Below are 21217 nucleotides of genomic sequence, written 5' to 3'. Positions count from 1 at the left end.
TTGGTTTGCAGATCTGTCTGTTGAAGAATTCCCATGTCTTGTGTGTAGTGCAAGAGAGACTCACTGTTCCCTCCAGAGAGCTGCAGTAGAATAGTGAATACTTAGGAAGAGGTACTAGGGAGAGTCTAGAAGATAGAAACAATGGTCCTATTCAGGAGGAAATGCTGAGGATGAAGTAATTTTTTAAGTTTTTTTTTTAATTTGGCCAGAATTGGTTGTTCATGGTACCTGATATGTCATTCCTGGAGGATAGTTGATTTTCAGTTTTTGTATTCTTGCCAAGAGTTCAGTTTTGGGGTAAGTGCCAGCTGATCCCACCCCACCTTGCATTCCAACCGAGTGTCCAGCCACTGTCAAAACCCCTGGGGGAGAAACACAAAAGCTCAAATCCCAAGTCACTGAGGAGCCTGCAAGTAGCAGCCAGTGTCAGGTCTGTGTGAGTTCAGAGCAGGGAGCACAACCTTGCTGGGTAGATTGGAGTTTATCCTGTGTTTGCTCCTCCCACTGCTGTGCCAGAAACATAAGCTGCTTATTGCCTGTATCTTGTTTGCAGCTTATTTCTGCTGGGGGTGTCTTCAGTGTTCAACCAGCTGGTGTGTCTGAGGGAGCCTCGGGCAGGGTCCCTGCTGGCCCGGGGCAGGTCCCTCCCTCAGTCACACCTCACACGCCCTCTGGTTTCCCGGGAATGTGCCTGGTTCCAGTCAAGGACTGCTGTGTCAGCTGTCCTTAGGAAAAGCCCAAGAACAGGAATGATTTTGTTTAAGGAAAATACTCTGAACCCAGAAAGGAAAGCCTTTGCTGAGTAATGTGGGCATTACCACGTGCACCTGTCTCAGAACCCAGCGGGCTGCTGGGCCTCCCTGGGCGCTCCTGGCAGAGCCAGCCCTTGGCCCGGGGGGCTCAGCTGCTGCTTTCCCTGCAGATCACACCCGCTGCAACGTGTGGATCCTGGATGGAGACCTGTACCACAAGGGGCTGCTCAAGTTCGCGGTGTCGGCGGAGTCCCTGCAGGACACCCTCGTGGTCTTTGTGGCTGACATGTCGAGGCCTTGGACTGTTATGGAGTCTCTGCAGAAATGGGCCAGTGTCCTGCAAGAACACATTGACAAGATGAAAATCCCTCCAGAGGAGATGAGGCACATGGAGCAGAAGTGTAAGTGTTTGCATCCATCCATTCTTGTTCTTTTTTTAATTAGCTCTACGACTTTCTCTGTAATGAGAGATTTCTTTGGGTTACTGGTTTGAGTTGGATAAGAATTACTTTGAAGTTGTGGTTGCAACTCTAGTTCAAATAGAGTCTGTTAAAACAACTCTTCCAGTTTTGCTGTGCTAACAAAACATCTGGTGAATTGTTGGTCCATATCCCATGCAATGAGATTTTGATAATTTGTTTTGTAAAAGGGGCAATTTAAAAACAATAACTCCATGAAATGACAATTCACATTTTAAAAAATGCTGACAAAATTCAGCAATACAATGAGGTGTTTGCTTTCCTGGTATCTAAGCCAGGTCCCATTCCCATCCTGTGCTTGTCTTCCAGAGGTCTCTTTGCCCTTGTTTTTCTTGGAGCTCAGACTGTGGCCCTGGTACATTTAATTGTCTCTCACTACAGCCATTCCTACCCTGTGACTTTAGGCATGTTATATAAATTAACCTTCTTTCCTGGCATCCCTATGGCACTGGCAAGCAGCCATTGCTGCAGTATTGTTTCCTGCAGCTGCTCTTTTTCCCCCTAAAATAGTTGTGAATGGTTCTTGAGAATTTTTCCTGTTTTCATATTGAATTACTCCAAAATAAATTCCTTCAGTGGAAAGGACCTTAGGAACATGCACTCCTTTTCAGGTGAAGTACAGACTGAGACTGGTCCTTGCTGGTTGGTGCTTTTGTTCTGGGCTGGCTCTGTGTGCTGGAGTGTGTAACACTTGCAAATACTGTCTGGTGGTTTCCTGAGGATCCCTTTAGGGACCAGTGGGATCTGTTTGGCCTGTGAGCCTTCAGGTGTATTTGTATAGCTGATACCCCTTCTGAATGTTAAATTATTATGTTCCCAAAAGTCTTGTACCTACAGCTTGTGAGCTGGAGTTTAAACTTGAAACTACCTGGGTTTGATCATCAGGTAAAAAAGTAAAATATGACAGTTCTGAATGGAGAAAGTTTTGGGGGTTTTGTGTGCGAGAGATTTTTGGGAAATGGGAAATAGAAAGGCAGTTCTAGTATCAGAATACAACAGTTAACCCAATTTGCACTTTTCTGAGGCACATCAAATTTTATGGAAATCCAGATAAATGTGGAGTTTGTGCACTTAGATTTTGGTTTGGAGAAGAGAAGTGTTTCAGCCTTCACCAGGAGTGCCCTCTGGGAGGAGCCAGTTACACCTCTGGCAAAGCTTTAGTGCCCTGTCTGAGGAGATTGGAACTTTCCAATAGGAGTAACTTAGAGATTTCTGAATTAAAATATTGTAGAAACTCCTGGTTTCTTCTGTGCTGTGCTGGAGTGGAGGGCAGGGGCAGGTCTGGGGGTGCTGAGTTCCTGGGCAGGACTCTGCTGCCATCCCTGGATTTGGGGCAGGGGCAGCACGGGGGTCACTCAGGGGCTGGGATGTGTCCCTGCCCAAATTTCCACCTCCCTCCTGTTCCCAAGCCCTGTGCAGGACACCCGTGGCACTTCTGTCCCTGGGGCCAGTCTGTGCTCAGAACTTTGGCCACGGTGGGCATTGCCCTCACAGCCCATTCCAGCTGGGGCAGAGCCTCAGGACAGCCTGGGGCCTGCTGTCCATCCAGGAGCTGCACCAGCACAGTGCTCCTTGCTGGAGTCCTGCTGCCTGTGCTTCCTGGAGAAAACTGCTGCTCCCAGCATGGACAGTCCCTGTGTTGCAACAGCCCAAACGTGTGAACCCCAGGCTAATGAAGCACGGGAACAGCTCATAGGAACGGGGTGCAGAGTGATGGGATGTGCTGAGCCCACTGCACTGACCCCCTGCCCCACAGCCCCAGGGGCTCAGGTGTCCCCACTGCAGTGACCCCCTGCCCCACAGCCCCAGGGGCTCAGGTGTCCCCCCTGCACTGACCCCCTGCCCCACGACCCCTGGGGCTGGAGGTGTCCCCACTGCACTGACCCCCTGCCCCACAGCTGCAGGGGCTCAGGTGTCCCCCCTGCACTGACCCCCCTGCCCCACAGCCCCAGGGGCTCAGGTGTCCTACCTGCCCCACAGCCCCAGGGGCTGGAGGTGTCCTACCTGCCCCACAGCTGCAGGGGCTCAGGTGTCCCCCCTGCACTGACCCCCCTGCCCCACAGCCCCAGGGGCTCAGGTGTCCTACCTGCCCCACAGCCCCAGGGGCTGGAGGTGTCCCCCCTGCACTGACCCCCTGCCCCACAGCCCCAGGGGCTGGAGGTGTCCCCACTGCAGTGACCCCCTGCCCCACAACCCCTGGGGCTCAGGTGTCCCCACTGCACTGACCCCCTGCCCCACAGCCCCAGGGGTTGGAGGTGCCCCCTGCCCTCAGCTGCAGAGCCATGGTCTGTGCTGCCCCTGTGGCAGGGCTGGGGGGCTGCAGGGCCTCCTGTTATGGTTTGAGCTGGCAAAGAACATTTTCTTATTGACTTTCTCTCTTTCTTGCTGGGAGGTTTCTTGGGAAGAGTTTTTGGGAGGTTTTCTGAGGTTTGGGTAGTTTGGTGTCTGGGTTATTAACTTGGGCGATTCGGTGAAGGTGTTATTATTTCTTTTCATCTTTGTATATATATGTATTCTGTTTTAAATTTTCTTGTGTGTAAATATAAAAACCTTTCCCCCCTCACTCCCTTTCCCTGGGAGGGGACCCTTTGACTCTGTACTGGGCAGTTGGCATTTTGTCAGCTCAAACCATAACACCTCCCCTGGCTGCTGACCTGGCACAACACTCTCCAGGACATCTCCCAGGTGCTGCTGAGCTCCTCTTTCTTCATTGCCAAGGTGCAAAGAGCTTCCAGAAACCCTTCAGGTGGCTCCCCACTCTCCATGGGGCTGGACTTTGCACTGCTGGGCTTTGCTGTTGGGGTTTGTGGGGCCTTTCTCCACCCAGCATTTAGTGCTGTTTGCTCTTGGAGATATGGGCTCTTGGCTTTCCTGGGGTGGTGTTGGAGAAACCTCCCATCTGAGTCAAGGAGCTTCCAGAATGGGAGCAGGACACACATGGAGGTAACAACAGGCTGCCTTGAAGGAAATGGAATTGTTCAGAGTGCACAAGAACATTCTCTGCACTCCTGCTCTGGAAGTTCCTTGCTTGGCTGATATGAATTCAGATACAGAATGTCACATGTTCTAATTTAATTCAGGCTTAATTATGATATATCATTATTTAAATAACACATTTGAATAATTATTTCAGGGAAGATGTAAATTTTGCCTTCCTACTTAAGACAGCAGAGCAGAAATGACAACTGTCCAGAATCAAGAGCTGCAGAAAGGAGGTGTAAAATGGCAATTATACCAACGTCCTCTGGAGTGTTTGAAGCTAAAGAATTGAAACACAACAAGATTTTTCTGAAAATTAAGTAGTGTCCCATTCAAGCTGAATTAGTTTCAGATTGTGTACCTTTTTTTGGTCTGACATACAGCTGAGAGAGTTCTTAAGCTAAAAGATAAAATAAACCTGGTTTGCCCAGGCATCTTTTGTCTAGGAATTCTTTTCCCAAAATTCAAATTTATGATCAGTAAAGTGTGAATTGATTGTGCAGCTTTACAGAGTGTAAAGAGGGAGTGATTGTCTCAGAAAAAATACTCTGCATTTCTCTGCTTCTGCCCAGGGCCTTGGGGATTTACCCAGCTGAGTAAGTTACAGTGTTTGCCTCCCATTTCCATATTGCAGTTAAACAGAACTCCAGGCCTGAGGATCTTACTGTTACTGGAACAGTCAAACCTAAGAATGACTGTGGGTGCTTTCTGGTGGTGCTCCAGTTGTTGCATGTCCTGGGGGAGCAGCTGTTGGCAGCTGTGACAGGAGAGCAGAACAGGTTGCTGGACCCTTGCTGTGTTAAATGCAAAACTCTAAATAAAAGGCTTTTTACCTTGATAAGCCTCAAGCTTGGTGGGTAACTCAGTGGGATTCAGTGGCATGCCATCTCCTGGGCATTGTTTTCAAATGTGCCAGGCCATCCTGGTGCTCAGCCTCTGCTCAGGAGCAGAACATTCCTGATCTGTCAGGTGAACAGTTGCCTTCCTGGCCTCCTGTCTTATGTGCATCATCTTATGTGTATCCCTGTTCAAAAACCTTAAACCAAAGTCACTTTCTCCTACTTCTTCATAAAGAGTTGTTTTTCATGTCAGGTAGAAGATGATTCCTTAGTATGAATTGTGTGGAGGGGCAAATATTCATACCCTGTTAGGAAAGAGGAAGAAGATTGTACGAGTTGTTTGGGCACACAAGGAAGTTAAAGCTTGAGAGTGGAGATGAAGTGAGAAATGGCTGTGGGGGGTGTGGGCAAAGCCTTAACCTGCTGTGTCTGAGCCCCCCTCAGTGCAGGGGCTGCTTTGGGCTGCCCACAGGGCAGGGTCCCCCTGCATCAGGGACAGCCTGGCTGGGAGTGAACAGGGCTGAGTTTCCAAAGGGCAGGGGGGTTCAGTGACAGTCCTGAAGTGTTTAACAGCCTATTGGGAACAGGCACTTACCTGTTGATTATAAACAACCTACAGGTTACAGACTGAGGTGGTTCTGGACTGCCTAGAGAAGATAAAGGCCCAAAGTTTATTTGGTCATTGCAGCTCAGTCCTCTGGAGACAGAGTTGGGTAGTGTATAAATATCCAAGAGGAATCCTGTAAATATCAGGGAAAAAGTCAAATAAATTAATGGTTAGTCAGCTTCACTGCATTTTATTGCTTTCCATTTTCTGGAATGTATTTAATACTTGGCTGTGTTGTTTTTGCAATCATTCCTTGCCAATCAGCCAGCAATGCCTACATATACTTGTTTCTGAATCAAAGTGGTTTCTCTGTTCAAGGTGCAGGAGTTCCAGGTTCTTCCCATGGCTTTGACCTTTTTTCCACTCTAGTAGTTATTTGTTAGAGCATCAGCAGAGGTCCTTGTCACTAAAGCTGAGTGTTCCCCTTGTGTCTCAGTCTCTATCAGGGCTCAGTGTCACACTTTGTGCTTTACTCACAACCCACACACCAGTTCAGCTCCAGAGAGAAGTTTTTTCTCCCTCCATGTGGGTGGATCACCCCCAGTGAGGTCCGGCCCTGGTGGCTGCTCTGTGGAGGGTGTGGTTTGGTACCCCTGTCTTGGGAGAGGGAAGAGTTGGGAGTCCTGGCTCTCTAGGATTGGGATCCTCATTCCCATGCAGCAGAAATCCATGAGGATGTGCCATCAAAATTATGAGGTTTTTACTATTTAAATTAGTAAAATTCTTGGGGCATCTTGATTAGTGGCTTGTGGTACATTGTTAAGTCTTAACTGTTTTCAGGACAGACTTCTATTTCCCAGGTTTGAAGGGGTTTATGTTAGTAAGGATCTGAGTAAAGAAAAGATTTTTCTGCTTTGATATGAACAAAATTTAGGAAACAAATATTGCCTGGTTATGATGCTGTAGTAAATTGAGAGCAGTATTGTCAAATATCTTTTACATGTGATTAAGTCTGAGGGGCTCATCTGACCCTTGTGGGAGAGGTAAATGGTGATTTGGAAACTGCTGTGATGCACTTCTTCTCTTCAGTGGGATTTTTGCTATCCTGAGCTGGGAAGAGTCTGAGTAATAGTAAAGTTAATAAAAGTAAGTACTTAAACCCCTTTTCTACTGAAATTCCCTGGAATTGGTTTGCTTTTGGTGGCACAGCCAGTACACAGGTGGACTGTGCAGGATGTGCAGGGGATTGTGCCTGGCCGTGCCGAGGCTCCCACAGGGAGGAGCAGAACATCCCTCGGGCACTGCTGCTCCTCTCCACCAGAAGGCACTGCCTCCCCACCTTGGTTTATTTCCTTGGACACTGAGATACTCTGAATTGGTGATTGGAAGTCTTATGGTCTAGACTTTAGTTTGAAGGTTTTAAGCTCTTCTGTGGACTAGACCCCTCTTCTTTTCCACAGAAATCAGTTTTGTATTTCAGCTAAAACCTGTTCATTGTGTAGCTTTGAACAGGGGTGTTTGTCTGGTTTGCTCTTCCTTCCACACCCCCATCTATTGCAGGAATGGTTCCTGTTTTGCAAAGGTACAGTGACTTCATTTTGCAAGGTTTGCATGAAATCTTGCCTCAGGTTTTACACTTCCTCAGGGCTGCAGTCCCTCACAGTGCCTTCCCTGGCAGATTCCTTGGGACTGTGCTGGGGCTGGGGGGCCTTTCCCAGGAGTTTTTCTCACTCTACACACAGTCAGTCTGCTCCCACTGTTCCTAAAATAAAGAGCAAATCCTGGAGTTTGCTTGGCTTTCTGTGAGCATTTCTGTGGCTGAGTGAGGAGGAGGAGGCTGCTGAGGAAGAGTGCAGGGCTGTGCCTGGAGCAGACACCTCCTGTACAGATCTGGCTGGTCTGGGGCTCTCACCCTGTAAAAGGACATTAGAGCTGTGAATTCAGCCCAGATTTGATAAAGCACGTGAGGGGTCACAGTGCATTTCCAGGTTGGTGTCAGTGCCACTTCTCAGGTGCTTCAGTGTCTGACAGTGTTCAGGGTTACTGGAACACTCAGTGTTGCCATAAAATTGAAATACTGAAAACACAGAAAGCATCTGTTTCCCCTGGACCCCACTGTAGTTTTCCAGAGTAAACTGAGTCTCTTCAGGACATGTATCTGTCCTTGGGTCTGTGTTTGTGCAGTGCAGGTTTTATGTTTTCAGCATCGGACACCTGCAACAGGATGTAGAGTAATAGAAACTTCAGGAATGGTTTAGAAGAAAAAGTGGCTGTTTCAGCTTGGTGTTTTCTGGGTACATTTACACTCTCACCATTCCTTCTGCCAAAATACATACAAATTGACTGAGCAGAGGCTGTGTTGCTAAACTACATTTATGTTTTCTTTTGTCAACTCCCTTGCAAGGAAGTGTTGAGGAATGTGCATCTGTGGGTACTACAGCTCTTGCAGCTCTCTCTGGTTATTTACAATGGCTCCAAGTCCCACCTGGTGTGGTTTGCTGTAAGTTTGGGTGGAGGAGACTTGTGTTTGAAGGGACACCAGGGCTTAACTTGCATTCAGTTCTCATGCAGTATAAAAGTAAAACAACTGAGATTTCTAGTTAGTCATAGATTAATTATGGTTTTAAAAGAACGAGTTCTTTTGTTGCACCTTAAGAAAATCTCTCTCCTCGTAGTTATGAAGGAGTTTCAAGAGTATGTGGAACCTGAAGAAGGCTACCAGGGGTCACCACAGAGGAGAGGCCCCTCTTCTGGCCAGGAGGATGAACACGTTTCTTTGCCCCTGGGAGAGAACGTGCTGACCCACAACCTGGGGATTCCTGTGCTGGTGGTGTGCACAAAAGTGAGTTCCTGCTTCTCTTGGCTACTGTGCAAGAGTTTGGTTCCTTTTCCTGTGGAAGGCAAGCTTCCCACAGACAAGCAGGGTGAATTCTGGATTAATAGTACAGGGATTTAGTTTACAAGTGAGCTGCTGCCATCACTGTCAGCTTTTACTTTTATGGAACAGTAATAACCTTACCAATTATATGTTAATTACTTTATGTTTTGATTTAATGGTGGCATTTTAGAACCAAAGGCTCAAAGTAAGTGTGCTGTGTGTGTAATGTTCCAGATGATATTTTGGGGTGTGCTGGGCTGCAGTGATTGGTTCTCTCTGGTTCTGTTTCCCTCCCTCCCTGCCAGTGTGATGCAGTGAGTGTGCTGGAGAAGGAGCACGACTACAGGGAAGAGCACTTCGACTTCATCCAGTCACACATCCGGAGGTTCTGCCTACAGTGTATCCTTTCTCAGGATATTGCCCGGGCTCTGGAAGCAAGAACATGGGGGTTAATGTTCAATTGCATGGCATGTTAACCCAAGAAATTGCAGTTGTTGTTTTGAAAATGTTGAGAGGTGTATAAAGGTTTTTGTAGTTTTTAAATTGTGTGTGGGATTTAGAGCTTTTGTCCCTTTACAAAGGATTTGGTTTACATTTTGTGAGGTGGAGTCTTTTTATTTCCCCTCAGAATTTGCAATTTACATGCAAACCTGAGATCTCAGCTGCCTCTTAAGTGTTTGAGTTTTTCCCAGACAAGTGCCTGGGAGGGTGAATAACTTTTGTGTATGGCAAAGAAAACCATCATGAGTCTTGTCCTCTTGTACCCCCTCCCTCTCCCTGATGGCTCCAGGTTTTCCCTTGAACTGCTTCTCAAAACTGAGTCTAATAGATACATGTCTATTAACTGCTGCTTTCAAATTCTTACTATAATTTATTAGCTATATCCTACTTCATTTTCCTTAAATAGATGCTCAGATGGGGCTGCCTTGATTTATACATCAGTTAAGGAGGAAAAGAACCTTGACCTGCTGTATAAGTACATTGTACATAAAACATACGGTTTCCAGTTTACCACACCTGCCTTAGTGGTGGAAAAGGATGCAGTTTTTATGTGAGTGCCTTGTGCAAGCAGCATGGTTTCAGTGTTTTCTTAAGCACCACACTTCTTGGGAGATGTGTATGAATAACCTCAAAGTTTTGTGTTGTTCAAAAGCTTAATGTGTGTCCTGTGAGAGCCCCAACTGAAGGAACAGCCCAGTGCACATTCCCTGCTTACCTGACTCAGTGTTGTACCTTTGGAATTTAGCTGAGAATTAGGACTGACCTGGAAGCAAATGGCTTTATTTAAGTAGAGGGCAATGAATAAATGGTCTCTGTAGAAGAGCTTTTTGTGACTGAAAAGGCAAAGCTTTCCTCCTTTTTATAGACCTGCTGGTTGGGACAATGAGAAGAAAATTGCCATTTTGCATGAAAACTTCACGACAGTAAAACCAGAAGATGCATATGAGGATTTCATTGTAAAACCTCCTGTGAGAAAGGTAAAAAGGGGTAAACTCTTCTCTGCCTCCCAACAAATAAGTGCAGGTTGCTTGAATGGTTGCTAAGGACTGTTAATATTGAAGAATTCCAAATATAAAAATAACTTCTTTTATAAATCCTAACGTGTAAAACATCAGGCTTTCATTTTCTGGTTATGTAAAATACTGCAAGCAAATTCCCCTTATTGAGTGAAAGGCAGTGCAGACTTTTGCATGTGTGGGGTAGAAACACTGAAAATGGAGAATTCTGCTGCAGGATTTACACCTGTGCACACAGGGCTCTGAGGTTCTGTGTGAAGGCAAAGCAGGGCAGCCTCAGGTCTTTGAGGAGCTGCCTCTGAGATTGATGTCTGAACTGCAGAAGGATGTGGCTGCTTACCCAGTGCTCAGTGTCTGGGGCAGCACTCACAGCATCAGTGTTGGTCTGTCCAATATTTTTTGTCTTACAATATTCTTTTAAGACAATTTCTTTAATAATATTATTATTTAAATGTGAAAGAACATTTTTTTTAAAAGTAAAGAATGGTCTTAAAGATTTGTCTCTCTCTTTTCCCTTTTGATCACCAAACAAAACCCAGTTACAGTAATTTAAGTTTTTCCTTCTAGTAACACTATTTTGTTCAACAGTTAGTCCATGATAAAGAGCTGGCAGCAGAAGATGAGCAAGTGTTTCTCATGAAGCAGCAGGTAGGAATGGAAGAATGAAAATAAGTCCTTACTATATAAGGTTTCACTTTAAGTTTTCCATGGCTTTGCCTTCAGTTTTTCATTCTCATTTAAATCACTGGGTAGCTGGTTTTCAGCTGTGCAAAATCAGGTGGAATTGTGAAGGAAGGCTGTATTTTCACATATAAGTAGGAGATATGGCCCCTTATCTTGGCAAGGTGGAAGGCAGAGATGCTGAGAACAGAATGATTTACATGTCAGAGGGCAAGAGGACAATTTGGAATTTCCCTCCATAATTGTATTGGTCTGTAAAACAGAGATACTTTTAAAACCTGACATCTGAATTTGCAGTTTTCTTCCAGCCAGAGGCTTGAAAGATGTCAAATTTGGCTGTGGAGTAACTTGTCATTTTCTTTACTGCTCTGTTGTTTAAATACATACTAGTACTTGCTGTGCAGTTGATTATAAACATCCTGCAGGTTACAGACTGAGGTGTCTTGTTCTGGACTGCCTAGAGAAGACAAAGGCCCAAAGTTTATTTGGTCATTGTAGCTCAGTCCTCTAGAGACAGAGTTGGGTAGTGTATAAATATCCAAGAGGAATCCTGTAAATATCAGGGAAAAAGTCAAATAAATTAATGGTTAGTCAGCTTCACTGCATTTTATTCCTTTACATTTTCTGGAAGGTATTTAATACTTGGCTGTGTTGTTTTTGCAGTCATTCCTTGCCAAACAGCCAGCAACACCTACAAGAGCATCAGTAAGTAGATCCAAGAGAAAAGAGTGGGAGGTGTTTTGTTTCCTTGTAGGGAAAGGGGATGATTCTGACCTGCAGAGGTTCATTTGTTAAATTTAAATGTAACCTACATCATCTCCCCAAACTGCAGAAAGCAAACAAATAATAAGGCAATATTTTAAAATGTTGCTTCTAATCACTGTGGAAACTTAGAAATACCTGATGATTATTGAACTGAAATGTTCCTACAGTGATTCAGCCTTTCTTTTGGTGGGGCACATCCCCAGAATCACTGGTGGGTGGGTATTTGGTTTCCTTCTCCCTGCAGTGCTGATAGGGAGGCTGAAAGGGGCAGTTGTGTTTAATGCTGCATTTGCTTTATGTGCCTGTTCCATTGGAGTTCTGCTCTGATCTGTGTGATTTGGACTGTTTTCAAGGAATCTCCTGCCAGAGGCCCTGCAGGATCCCCGAGGACTCAGGGCAGAGCTGGTCCTGCCAACGTGCCCAGTGCCTCCCCAATAACAGCAGTTAAGAAACCAGATCCAAATATTAAAAGTATGAATAAGCATTTTATTGTTCTGGCATGTGTTATTTCCCTTAAAAAAGCATCCTCTTTTGTAGAAAGATTTCTGAATTTATTCACTAATGGTATAGTCAGTTTAGTAACAAATGAATTTATATAATAAATCAGGTTTGATTATTTTATTTTATTTCTTGTCATTTATACACCTTGAATTAGAGTTCTGCTGGTGCCAGGCAGTCAGAGGTCAAAGACATGGTAGTTCCTTACATTGCCTAAGTACATTATTTATCAGCTGGATTATTAGAGTGGAGACTGCTTGAAACTACACAGTTTTATGTCCTGTCACTTACTCTGGGATCCACAGAGAAACCTGTTCTACCAAACCCTCTCCAGAATGTCATTGTGGCAGGTGGAGTACCCTGGCAGTGCCCCCCTTTCCCTGCCCAGCCCTCGGATGCAGCTCCACATCCCTGGGGGTTGTTCCTCTGAGGACACAGCAGGGCCAGTGCAGTTTCTGTGTGCACTGGGGGCAGTTCCTCACCTGCAGGGGGGGAATGCCCTGCTGGCTCCTGGCTCGTTGCTGCAGTGCCAGGTTCTGATCTGTGGGAGGTGCTGTGGCATGAAGGGCTGGTGCGGGTTGTTAATGGGCTTACCAGCCTCTGAATTGCACACCCACACTTCATACTTTTGTTCTTGGCTCCTACATTTAGGTAAAACCCCCAAAGCATATAAATATTTGTATTAAAATTTTGTGGCACCCCCATCATTCCAGAAGGCAGTAACAGCTCTGGCTGTGCCAAAGTGTGCAAAGCACCAGTGTCTTTGAACTGAGCAAGGACAGACCCTCCTATCTGAGGCTCAGTTTCTTGATTAGTGAGACAGTTGTGTGTATGTATATAAAAATAAGTGCTGTCATTTACCAGCTCTCAGTGCTCTGTGTGATATATCTGTTCTTTTCCCTAGATAATGCTGCAAGTGAAGGTGTCTTGGCTAGTTTCTTTAACAGTCTCTTGAGCAAAAAGACTGGCTCTCCTGGAAGTCCTGGTGCTGGAGGAGTGCAAAGTACAGCCAAGAAATCAGGTATTGGACTTGTTATTGTAACTTGTTTTGCACATTTGTGATGTTTTATTGGGCCTGCATTGCTCTGCTGTGTGTAACTTTGCACTGCTCAGTCAGTGACAGACCACAGTGAAAAAGTGCAAAGGAACTGAACTGGTGCAGCTTCACAACTCCAGGGTTTCTGTTTAGCCTCTTATAACTTGATTCTTGGAGTGAAGTTGTACTGCTGGAATATCAGTAACATCTGAGTCTGGGTCATACTCGGAAAGGGAGAATTTCTCTTTCAACTTTAGAAATTGTTCCTTTCTTGGCACTTTGCTGTTGCTTGAAGGAGGTGCAGTTTATTGGATTTGGACTGGAGGTAGCAGTGAAATACTGAAATCTCCCCAGAGTTCAAGTTGAAATGAATTCCTTCTTATGTCACCTTGAAGTTACTCTCCTGTTCATTAGGATTTTGTGATCCAGCACAGCTGATAACACTGACCCAGTGGGTTCCCTCCGTGCACACCTGTGGGAAATGCACTGTATGAGGTGTGTGGTGAGGAGTAATTGCACCAGTTTAGGTGAAAATAAAAGTGACCTGTCAGAGCAGTTGGTACCTCTGCAGAGCTGGTGGAGTCAAGTGCAGGTCATGCCACCTGAACTTACAAATGGGCCACTTTGGTGATTTCACTGTTTCTGTTCAGTGCTGGCATTGCCATCACAGGGAATGTTCAGCTTTCCTTCCAGAATTCTTCCACTACTGAATTATTAACAGGCACAAGACTTGATCCCAGGCTGCTGAAATCATGTGAGCTGTGAGGGTGGTGCCAAACCCACAGTTCCTGCTGGCAGGGGAGTGTCTGGCCCGGGCAGTCTGAGCTGGGAATGAAGCTGTTTGATGTCAGCCACGCTGATGGTGTTCAGGTCAGACCCAGAGCAGCATTTGAACTGAAACTGCTCCTGGAGAGGGAAAGTAGTTTTGTTTTGGTTTGGTTTTTATTGGGAAGGGCTGTATATAACATTTCCATGCTCTGAAAGCTCAAAAACTAGAATTTGACTTACAGCAAGTAAAGAAGTCTGAATTTTGTCTTTATTATATTTATTATAATAATAAAAAATAATTTTTGTATTATACATAGTTTACATCATATTATTTTATTTGTGTTATAAAAGTGCTTCATTAATTCTTTCCTACTCCAGAGTGCCCTCTTCAGTGAAACACTGAAAGGTGTCCCCTGCTTCCTCAAAGGCAGCCTCGTGTTGTTACTGACCACAGTGTCAAATTAACTGTTTTTATAGAAACAGAATTAGAAATATTTCGTATTGTTTCATCCATACTTATTGTCTGAAGCAAAATCAGCTGGGGAGTACCTGGCTGGTGATGAAAAAGCAAACAAACTCTGAAATAAAAGCTGTAATGTCATCTCTCCAGGAAGGTTGTTCCAGCACTTCATAGTTGGTTTTTTCTCTTGTACAGTCAGTGTTTCTTAACGCCAGTGCTGTTTGTGTTGGTGGAGTCGAGATGGAGATCAGTGTGGCCCCTTTGTCTCTGCAGTCTCTGGCGTTTCAAAGCTCTTCCCCTTTGCCTGTGATCTCTGTCTGGGCTTTGTCCAGGCCGTGTTTTTGTGGTGCTGACAGTTCCTGCTGTCCTGGGCTGTGCTCAGGTGGTGTTTGCTGTGGTGCTCAGGGAGGGGCTCAGGGAGGTGTGTCAGACAGGGCTCAGTCTGTGCTCCAGACTCTGCTGCTCTTCAGACACCTCAGGGTGAGCTGGGGTTTGGTCATCTGTGACACTGAGCAGGGGCTTTATAGCAGTTCAGCCAGTGGAGTGCACTTTGTCTGTGTCAAATTACTGTTTCAGAGGGTTCTCTGTTTGCTTAATCATTGTTTTCCATTCTATCATTATGCACCACTTTGATAATTTATATAAATAAGTTTTTTCTTCCAATCCTGTCTTTCAAAATCCTTTGTTGTCCCTTCAGGCTTCACTTACAGATCTTGTGTCTTCAACAGTTGGGCAGGCTAGAATGCTGAATAAAAATGTTGGCCAGTACTATGGATAACTGATGGGTGATTTTATGAATTAAAATACATTAATTTCCTCTGAAATATTGAAACTTTTTTCTTTGGAGTTTATTTATATGAAGGTTGTGTGAGGTGTGATATAGACCACTTCTCCTTCTCCACAGGGCCTCTTATCCCACCATAGAAAGAAACTTGGGTGGCTTGGCAGAACTTGGTAACAGATCCATGTTGATTGTTGTGCTGTTTGTGAGCACCTAAAACTTAATTGCAATGTCTGGAAAAATCACTAGAGTAAAAACTAACTAGTCTGTCATGGGCTTCACTCTTTCAGTCTTCTAGAACATCCTGTGCCTTCCAGGAGTTTTCAAAGATAACAAGTGGCTTTGTGTACCCTTTATATTTACTTCTTTTTTCCCCTTGTGTCAGCATTAACTTCTAATTTAAATAGGTCATTTATCTCCTGAAACATCTAGAGACAGCAATCATACATCCTTTCTTAACGTTCTTGGTTTTGTTAGACTAAATTAGACCACTTAGTCTTCTGCTGGAGGCTGAGCTCTGTTTTCCTTACTGGTTTCTTCTCCTTTAGTTCCATCCCTGGCTGATCTTTCCCTGAACGTGAGTGCCGAGGCTGTTCCACGGAGCAGCCCCATCCCATGGCAGAGGGGCAGAACTGGGGCAGCAGTTCTGTTCTCCTGCCTGGGTGCAAGGACTTCTCCTGGGTGATCTCAGGTCTCAGCTGGCCTTTTTTGGCTGCTCCGAGTTGGCAGCTCAGGCTCAGTCCCTGATTTGGGAACAGAACAGAGGCTTTTGCTCCCAAACGTGCCTGTTCCCTGCCAGCTGCTGTGTCACATCTGTGCAGCCAGGTAAGAGCAAACCTCCCTGAGAAGGTGAGGGCTCCTGCTGGTGGTGTGGCAAAGCTCTGGTGGAGTTTGTGAGGTGGCTGCTCATTGTTCTCTTGTGGAGGAGCTGAGGAGAATATCCTGCAGAAAGCTTTATTTACAGCAGCACCCTCTGTGCCAGTAAATGTGCTAAAAGTGCCTTTGCAGGCATTTGAAATGTCTAAACAGTTTGAAGAGCTGACATTTTCAGAAGGTTGATGACAAAAATATTTAGCTTTAAAGAGACCATCTGTTTCTCTCATAGCTCTGAATATCCAGAGGCTGAAATGTTGAGATTCTGTCACAGGATGAGAGAGACATTGTGGATCTCAGCACACTGGTCAGCCTGACCGAGGGGTTGGTTTCTATTCTTTAATTCTTACCTGAGAGAACTCTCTCATCTGGACAGATGCTGCAGTGTCTGTCCCTTCTTCATGCTGTGTAACTCCTCAACCACCTTGTTTGCCTTTGTATTCCTGGACTCTCTCTTTGATGTCTAGACCAGGATATTTCAAAGAACTTCAGCTGGTTGTTTCTGTGGTGGATTATTTTGCTTCACATGGACTTCTAGACTTAAAAAAAATTCATTTATATTCATGAGAAGATTCTTGCAGATTCTGAGATTGCCTCCCCCCCTCCATTGGTGTGCAGTAGCTGAAGAGCTGGGGGTTCCCTGCCCTCTGATCTGGCAGGGGAATACCTGGGATAGCCCAGGACTCCTTGGAGTGCGCAGGACACCCCGGACTGCCCAAAGCCTTCCCCATCCTCCACAGCTCAGTGGGAAACTGGAAGCCACTGCCACTGATTGGTAACTGAGGGACAATTTTTATTTGCTTAGAAACAGCTCCTTGTACTCCTTCACCTGCAGTGGTGGAAAGGAGGGGATTACCCCACATGTCACTGCAGAGCCTGGCAATGTTCTCCCTGCCCAGTCTGAGCATTTCAGGACAGAGCTGCTTGGTTATTTTGGAGGCTTAAGGTTCCAGTTCATCCAGCATAAAAAACCTTTCAGTTTTTGTTTAGATCTACTTCTGTTCCAGCAAGAATTTTGTGTGGGTTGTGTTGTCTTAAGGTTTAGGATTTTTTAACTCCAAGGTACCAGTCTCCATGCAAGTGTTTTGTATTTTAAGTTCTGGTACAGTTAATGTACTAATATTTTGCTGAAATACTCTGACTTTGAGTGGATGCTGTTAAGAGGGGCTTAGAACTAGTGCTTAAGTCTAAAACCTTCATAGTGATTAAAGGTAACTTTTAACTTGGTTATGTCTTTGTACTTTGGTAAAAAACCACTTAAATCTCTAACAGTCAAATCTTGCCTTCTTAATGTTTTCAGCATGTACCCTGGAAAAAATCCACCTAATATTTCACACACATTTAAGCTGGAAAACAGATGCTTGTTAAATTCTTTGGCTATGTAAAGAAGCTGTACATGGTTATATAATCTGCTTTTTGTCTAAAAATATGGCTTTTTAATCTTAAGTGCTTGTAAGCTCCACACATTAGGATATATTGTTCCAGTCTTAGTGATGAATTTGTCTGTGGATTTATAATTTTCAGAATCATGGAAGGAAGCTGATGGTTCAGTTAGGGAGTTGTTCAAAAGTTTGGAGTGTAATATAAAAATGTAAGATATCCCTTTCCCTGAAATGCTTCAGAGTGTCTGTTTCCAATTGAAGGAGCCCTTTGGAATGACTGCATGGAGATATTCCATGAATATGCAATTCCTGTCCTCTTTTTAAGGGAATCTCTGTGTGCAGATAGAAGAGTTCTTCTGTTGGTTGTTTAATATTAAAATGCAGCAAGTACAAGTGCACCCAGACCTGGGTTTTGCAGCAGGTGCCCTGCATGCCCCGTGGGTAGAGCTTGGTTTAAATCAGTCCTTGCTGTCAGTGCTCATGGTAGAATTGTGTGTGGTGGGTCTCATGGAAATTCTAAGTGTGGTTGTTTTTATAATGGCAGCTGCTGTAAAACAAAAATACCACAGCTATGTCTGTGCTTTGTGCTGCTGGATAGTTCAGCATTTCATCTCTTACAGGGACTCAAACCTTAGAATTTATCAGTGTTTACAGTCAGTGCCCTGCATCGGGCCGAGCTCCGTGGTCTTGGGCAGGTGGCAAAGTGATAGAAATAAGTGATATATTGCCATGTAAAAGTGCTTTTTATAAATAAATCTTAAAACATTTCATTGAAATTTGACCTCTTTAACAATGTCCTTTTCCTTTTTAGGACAAAAGACAGTTTTGGCAAATGCTCAGGAGGAACTGGACAGGATCACTCGGAAGCCTGACCCCCTGGTAACAACAAACTCTCCTCCAACAGAGAATGAGGCTTGATGGCACCTCACCAGTGCATCTGTAAATGACCAAATAACTATGTATAGTGATCTGATAAGACCAGGAATTTTCTGCTGTGGCAGATGCTATCAGTTTTCTTGGGGCAGGGGAAATGAGCTTACTCCAGCATTGCCTTGGCCCAGTAAAAAGTGCACATTCAGGAAGTTTGCATATAAAATCCCTCTGTATAAGATAACCATTTAGAGTTTATATAGGGCAATTCTTTTGGTTTGGAGGTAAAGCAGGTGCAGCTGCATTTCCTGTGGTGAAGAACACAGAGAAGCAAAACGGAGAATTCTTTTTAAAGTACTACTGACTGCACAGAGGCAAGGAAGAGAAGTGGAATCCTCTTTCAGAGTGACTGGAATTGGCTACTGGAAGTTTGCAAATGCATTGTATTCTTGGAGTGGTGGGTGGTGGTGTAACAGCAGCAAATGGGTGAGGGAAGCCTTGGTGGGGGATGGAGCCCTGGAGGGGGAAGCAGATTTGGGACAGTGAGAAACCAGAATGTTGGACTGACTGGAGAGGAGCAATGTTGTTAAATCCTGTGTCTCACAGGGGGTAAATAGTCACTGTTTTTAAAAGACTACTTTACATTGGAGAATTCCAGGCCAAACACTAAGAACCATGGGAATTTATTCTTGTTATAAATCTTGTTTTAGTTTTCAAAGAAGTCTTAAGAGTGTGGATGCCCTTTCTGGTGTAGCTGACAAAGGGAGAAACTAAACTTGTTTAGATCCAAGTGCCTGGCACAGTGTGGGATGTGTCTTTAGAAGGTGCTTGAATATATTGTGCACTGTAGTACAAACAGTCACTGTTTGGTTTTATTTTAAAAACAGTAGTTTGGCAATTTGTATTTAATTTTAAATCCTGTTTTCTGATAGCTTCTGCCTTTTTTTATGCCAAGAGGCAAGCCTATGAAGAATGGTGGGTGACGGATCATTTCCCCATAATGAAATGTGCTACAGAACACTCAGTATTTCTTTTCTTACTTTTTTTGTAACTAAATATTAGCTACCAAGCTACATTTGATTCCTGCCTTACACCTATGGAGGTTTTTAAGAAAAACTTCCAAGGCCCTGTTGCAACCACGTGTGCTGCAGGTGCAGCCACTCCCCGAGCAGGTCCCCTGGAAGGAGGAATGTGCACAGAGGGACACGGAGCAAGTTGGTCTGTATGTTCTTTGGTGCAGCATTTCACGTGGAAAGGTGGGCTGTGGGTGTCCCCACTGCTGTAACAGAGCTCTGTCCATGGTCACTCCACCACCATTCTGTCAAAGCAAACACAACTGCTCTGGTTACTGCAATGGCACTTTGACTTTGTACACGGAATGCTTGTTTTACATGTACACACTACCAGAAATTCAACCTACCAAGCATATTCTGTGCTCTTAATGCTGAAGGGAAAAACCACAATTTGATTTATACAGAGTTTACTTTTTATTGCTATGAACTTGTTGTACTAAATCCAATGTCTGGATATAACTTCCCTAATATATATTGTTACTTAAATATCCAGAGTTAGACTGACCACTAACCCCGTGCTGGAGTCACCCTCGAGTCCTGTGTGACATCGAGGGGCTGTTCCTGTGAGTCTGTCTGAACACCTAGAAAGCTAAGAGTATTTACTTGCCTCTTACAAACATTAACATGAGTATGTTCCTTGTGCCAGGTTTTTTGTTGAAAATACTATATTTTTTTTTAACTTTTTTTACTAAACCGTATGACCTGAAGTTGTAGAGCTGTGTAGGTGAGTGAGGCCAAGGCTGTGGCTGCTGCTGGGGTGGGGTGGGGTGGGGAGGTCCTGCTGCTCCAAGAGGTGCCAGCTGCAAGTCACCCCTCAGCAGGAATGACACACCATCCTCCTGACACTGAGAACTGAGACTGGAGACCAAACCATCCAAAATCTGACAGGAAAATGGAAAAGGTGTGTGACAGGAACGGGATACAGTTTGAAAACCTCAGTCTGAAACTGCCTTTTTTGTCATCTAACCCGAGAAGCACTTTTAGCAATATGGCTAAAACTTAAAATTGAGGTACTTTCCAGGCCTGTAAAAATGTTAACCTTACTAAAATGGATCAAAACAGTTAATGTGTAACTTACCAGCTCTGCAGAGAGACAAAACAACCAGATTTCCAGTTTTGGATTGCAAGTGAATGCTCCTAGTTTGTGAAGAGGGTTGTGAGTAATGTAGCACCCTGTGGTTGCCAAGGTCTGTACAGGGACTTTGGTGAGCTGCACAGTTGTTATTCTGGTGTCTTCAAGCATTGGAACCAAAGGCCAAATGCAAACAGCCTTTACATTTTCAAATGAAACTTCATTTTATTTGCAGATACACTTGTATGGTAGACTGTTTAAACTATTATATGCCTATATTTATATGCATTATAGTGACTGCATCTACTGTTCATGTTTAAACTATGAGAACAAAAGATGAAAGCATTCAACTTGAAGCAAATAGAAAAGTTTAAAGATTGGCCCTCCATAAAAATGCTGTGGTTATGCTGCTTGATTTTAAGTTTGCACTTTTTTTATTGGCATTTTAAAGAAAAAAACCTGTTTAAACTGAACAGAATTTCGTATTTTATTTAATTTAACTACGTTGGAAGTGACTGCTCTGTACATCGTGAACTTACCAATATCCATGCTGTAAATGAAAGTTCACTGTCCTGTATACTAAGTTTATTGGGGGTTTTTTCCAACTTACAATTAGGACTGCAAATGTATGAACAACCCTTAGTCCAGTTGTATGGCTTTAACCAGGTGCAGTCATGTGGAATCTTGCTTTCTAGTGCTGGCAAAACGAGGACGTCTTTAATGACTGGCTTCAATAAACATGAATCCAGACTGCTCTGTGCTGTGCTGTGGTGTTTGTGGATCCCCCTCTGGAGCTGTTCCTGTGGGAGCAGAGGGTGGGTGAGCTCTGGGAGCAGCAGGGAGTTGGCCTGGGCAGTTGTGCACCTGAACTGCAGTTCTCTCCCAGGGTTTGTCCCAGCCTGGGCAGTGCAGGAGCCTCTCCAGGGCTCCCTCTGGGGCTCAGGGCCTGTGTCCTGTGGCAGCTCTG

The 21217-nt window shown here is 44.6% G+C and overlaps 1 protein-coding gene across 1 annotated transcript in view; it reads left to right on the top strand.

Annotated features, from left to right (window-relative positions):
• The window catches only part of DYNC1LI2 (dynein cytoplasmic 1 light intermediate chain 2), a 28105-nt gene extending 7101 nt beyond the window's left edge, over nt 1-21004 (top strand). The window contains exons 4-13 of the mRNA XM_071567443.1: nt 923-1153; nt 8272-8438; nt 8780-8873; nt 9390-9525; nt 9841-9952; nt 10580-10639; nt 11336-11377; nt 11791-11908; nt 12840-12956; nt 18047-21004. Coding sequence (XP_071423544.1) covers nt 923-1153; nt 8272-8438; nt 8780-8873; nt 9390-9525; nt 9841-9952; nt 10580-10639; nt 11336-11377; nt 11791-11908; nt 12840-12956; nt 18047-18153 — 1184 coding nt within the window. The 3' untranslated portion in view covers nt 18154-21004. The remainder of the gene's footprint in view (nt 1-922; nt 1154-8271; nt 8439-8779; nt 8874-9389; nt 9526-9840; nt 9953-10579; nt 10640-11335; nt 11378-11790; nt 11909-12839; nt 12957-18046) is intronic.
• Nucleotides 21005-21217: the final 213 nt, after the last annotated feature.

The sequence above is a fragment of the Pithys albifrons genome, chromosome 12 (genome assembly GCF_047495875.1).
Source record: "Pithys albifrons albifrons isolate INPA30051 chromosome 12, PitAlb_v1, whole genome shotgun sequence".
NCBI classification, from domain to species: Eukaryota; Metazoa; Chordata; class Aves; order Passeriformes; family Thamnophilidae; genus Pithys; species Pithys albifrons.
The sequence above is the reverse complement of the archived record's forward strand: the minus strand, read 5'-3'. Positions and strand labels throughout refer to the sequence as shown.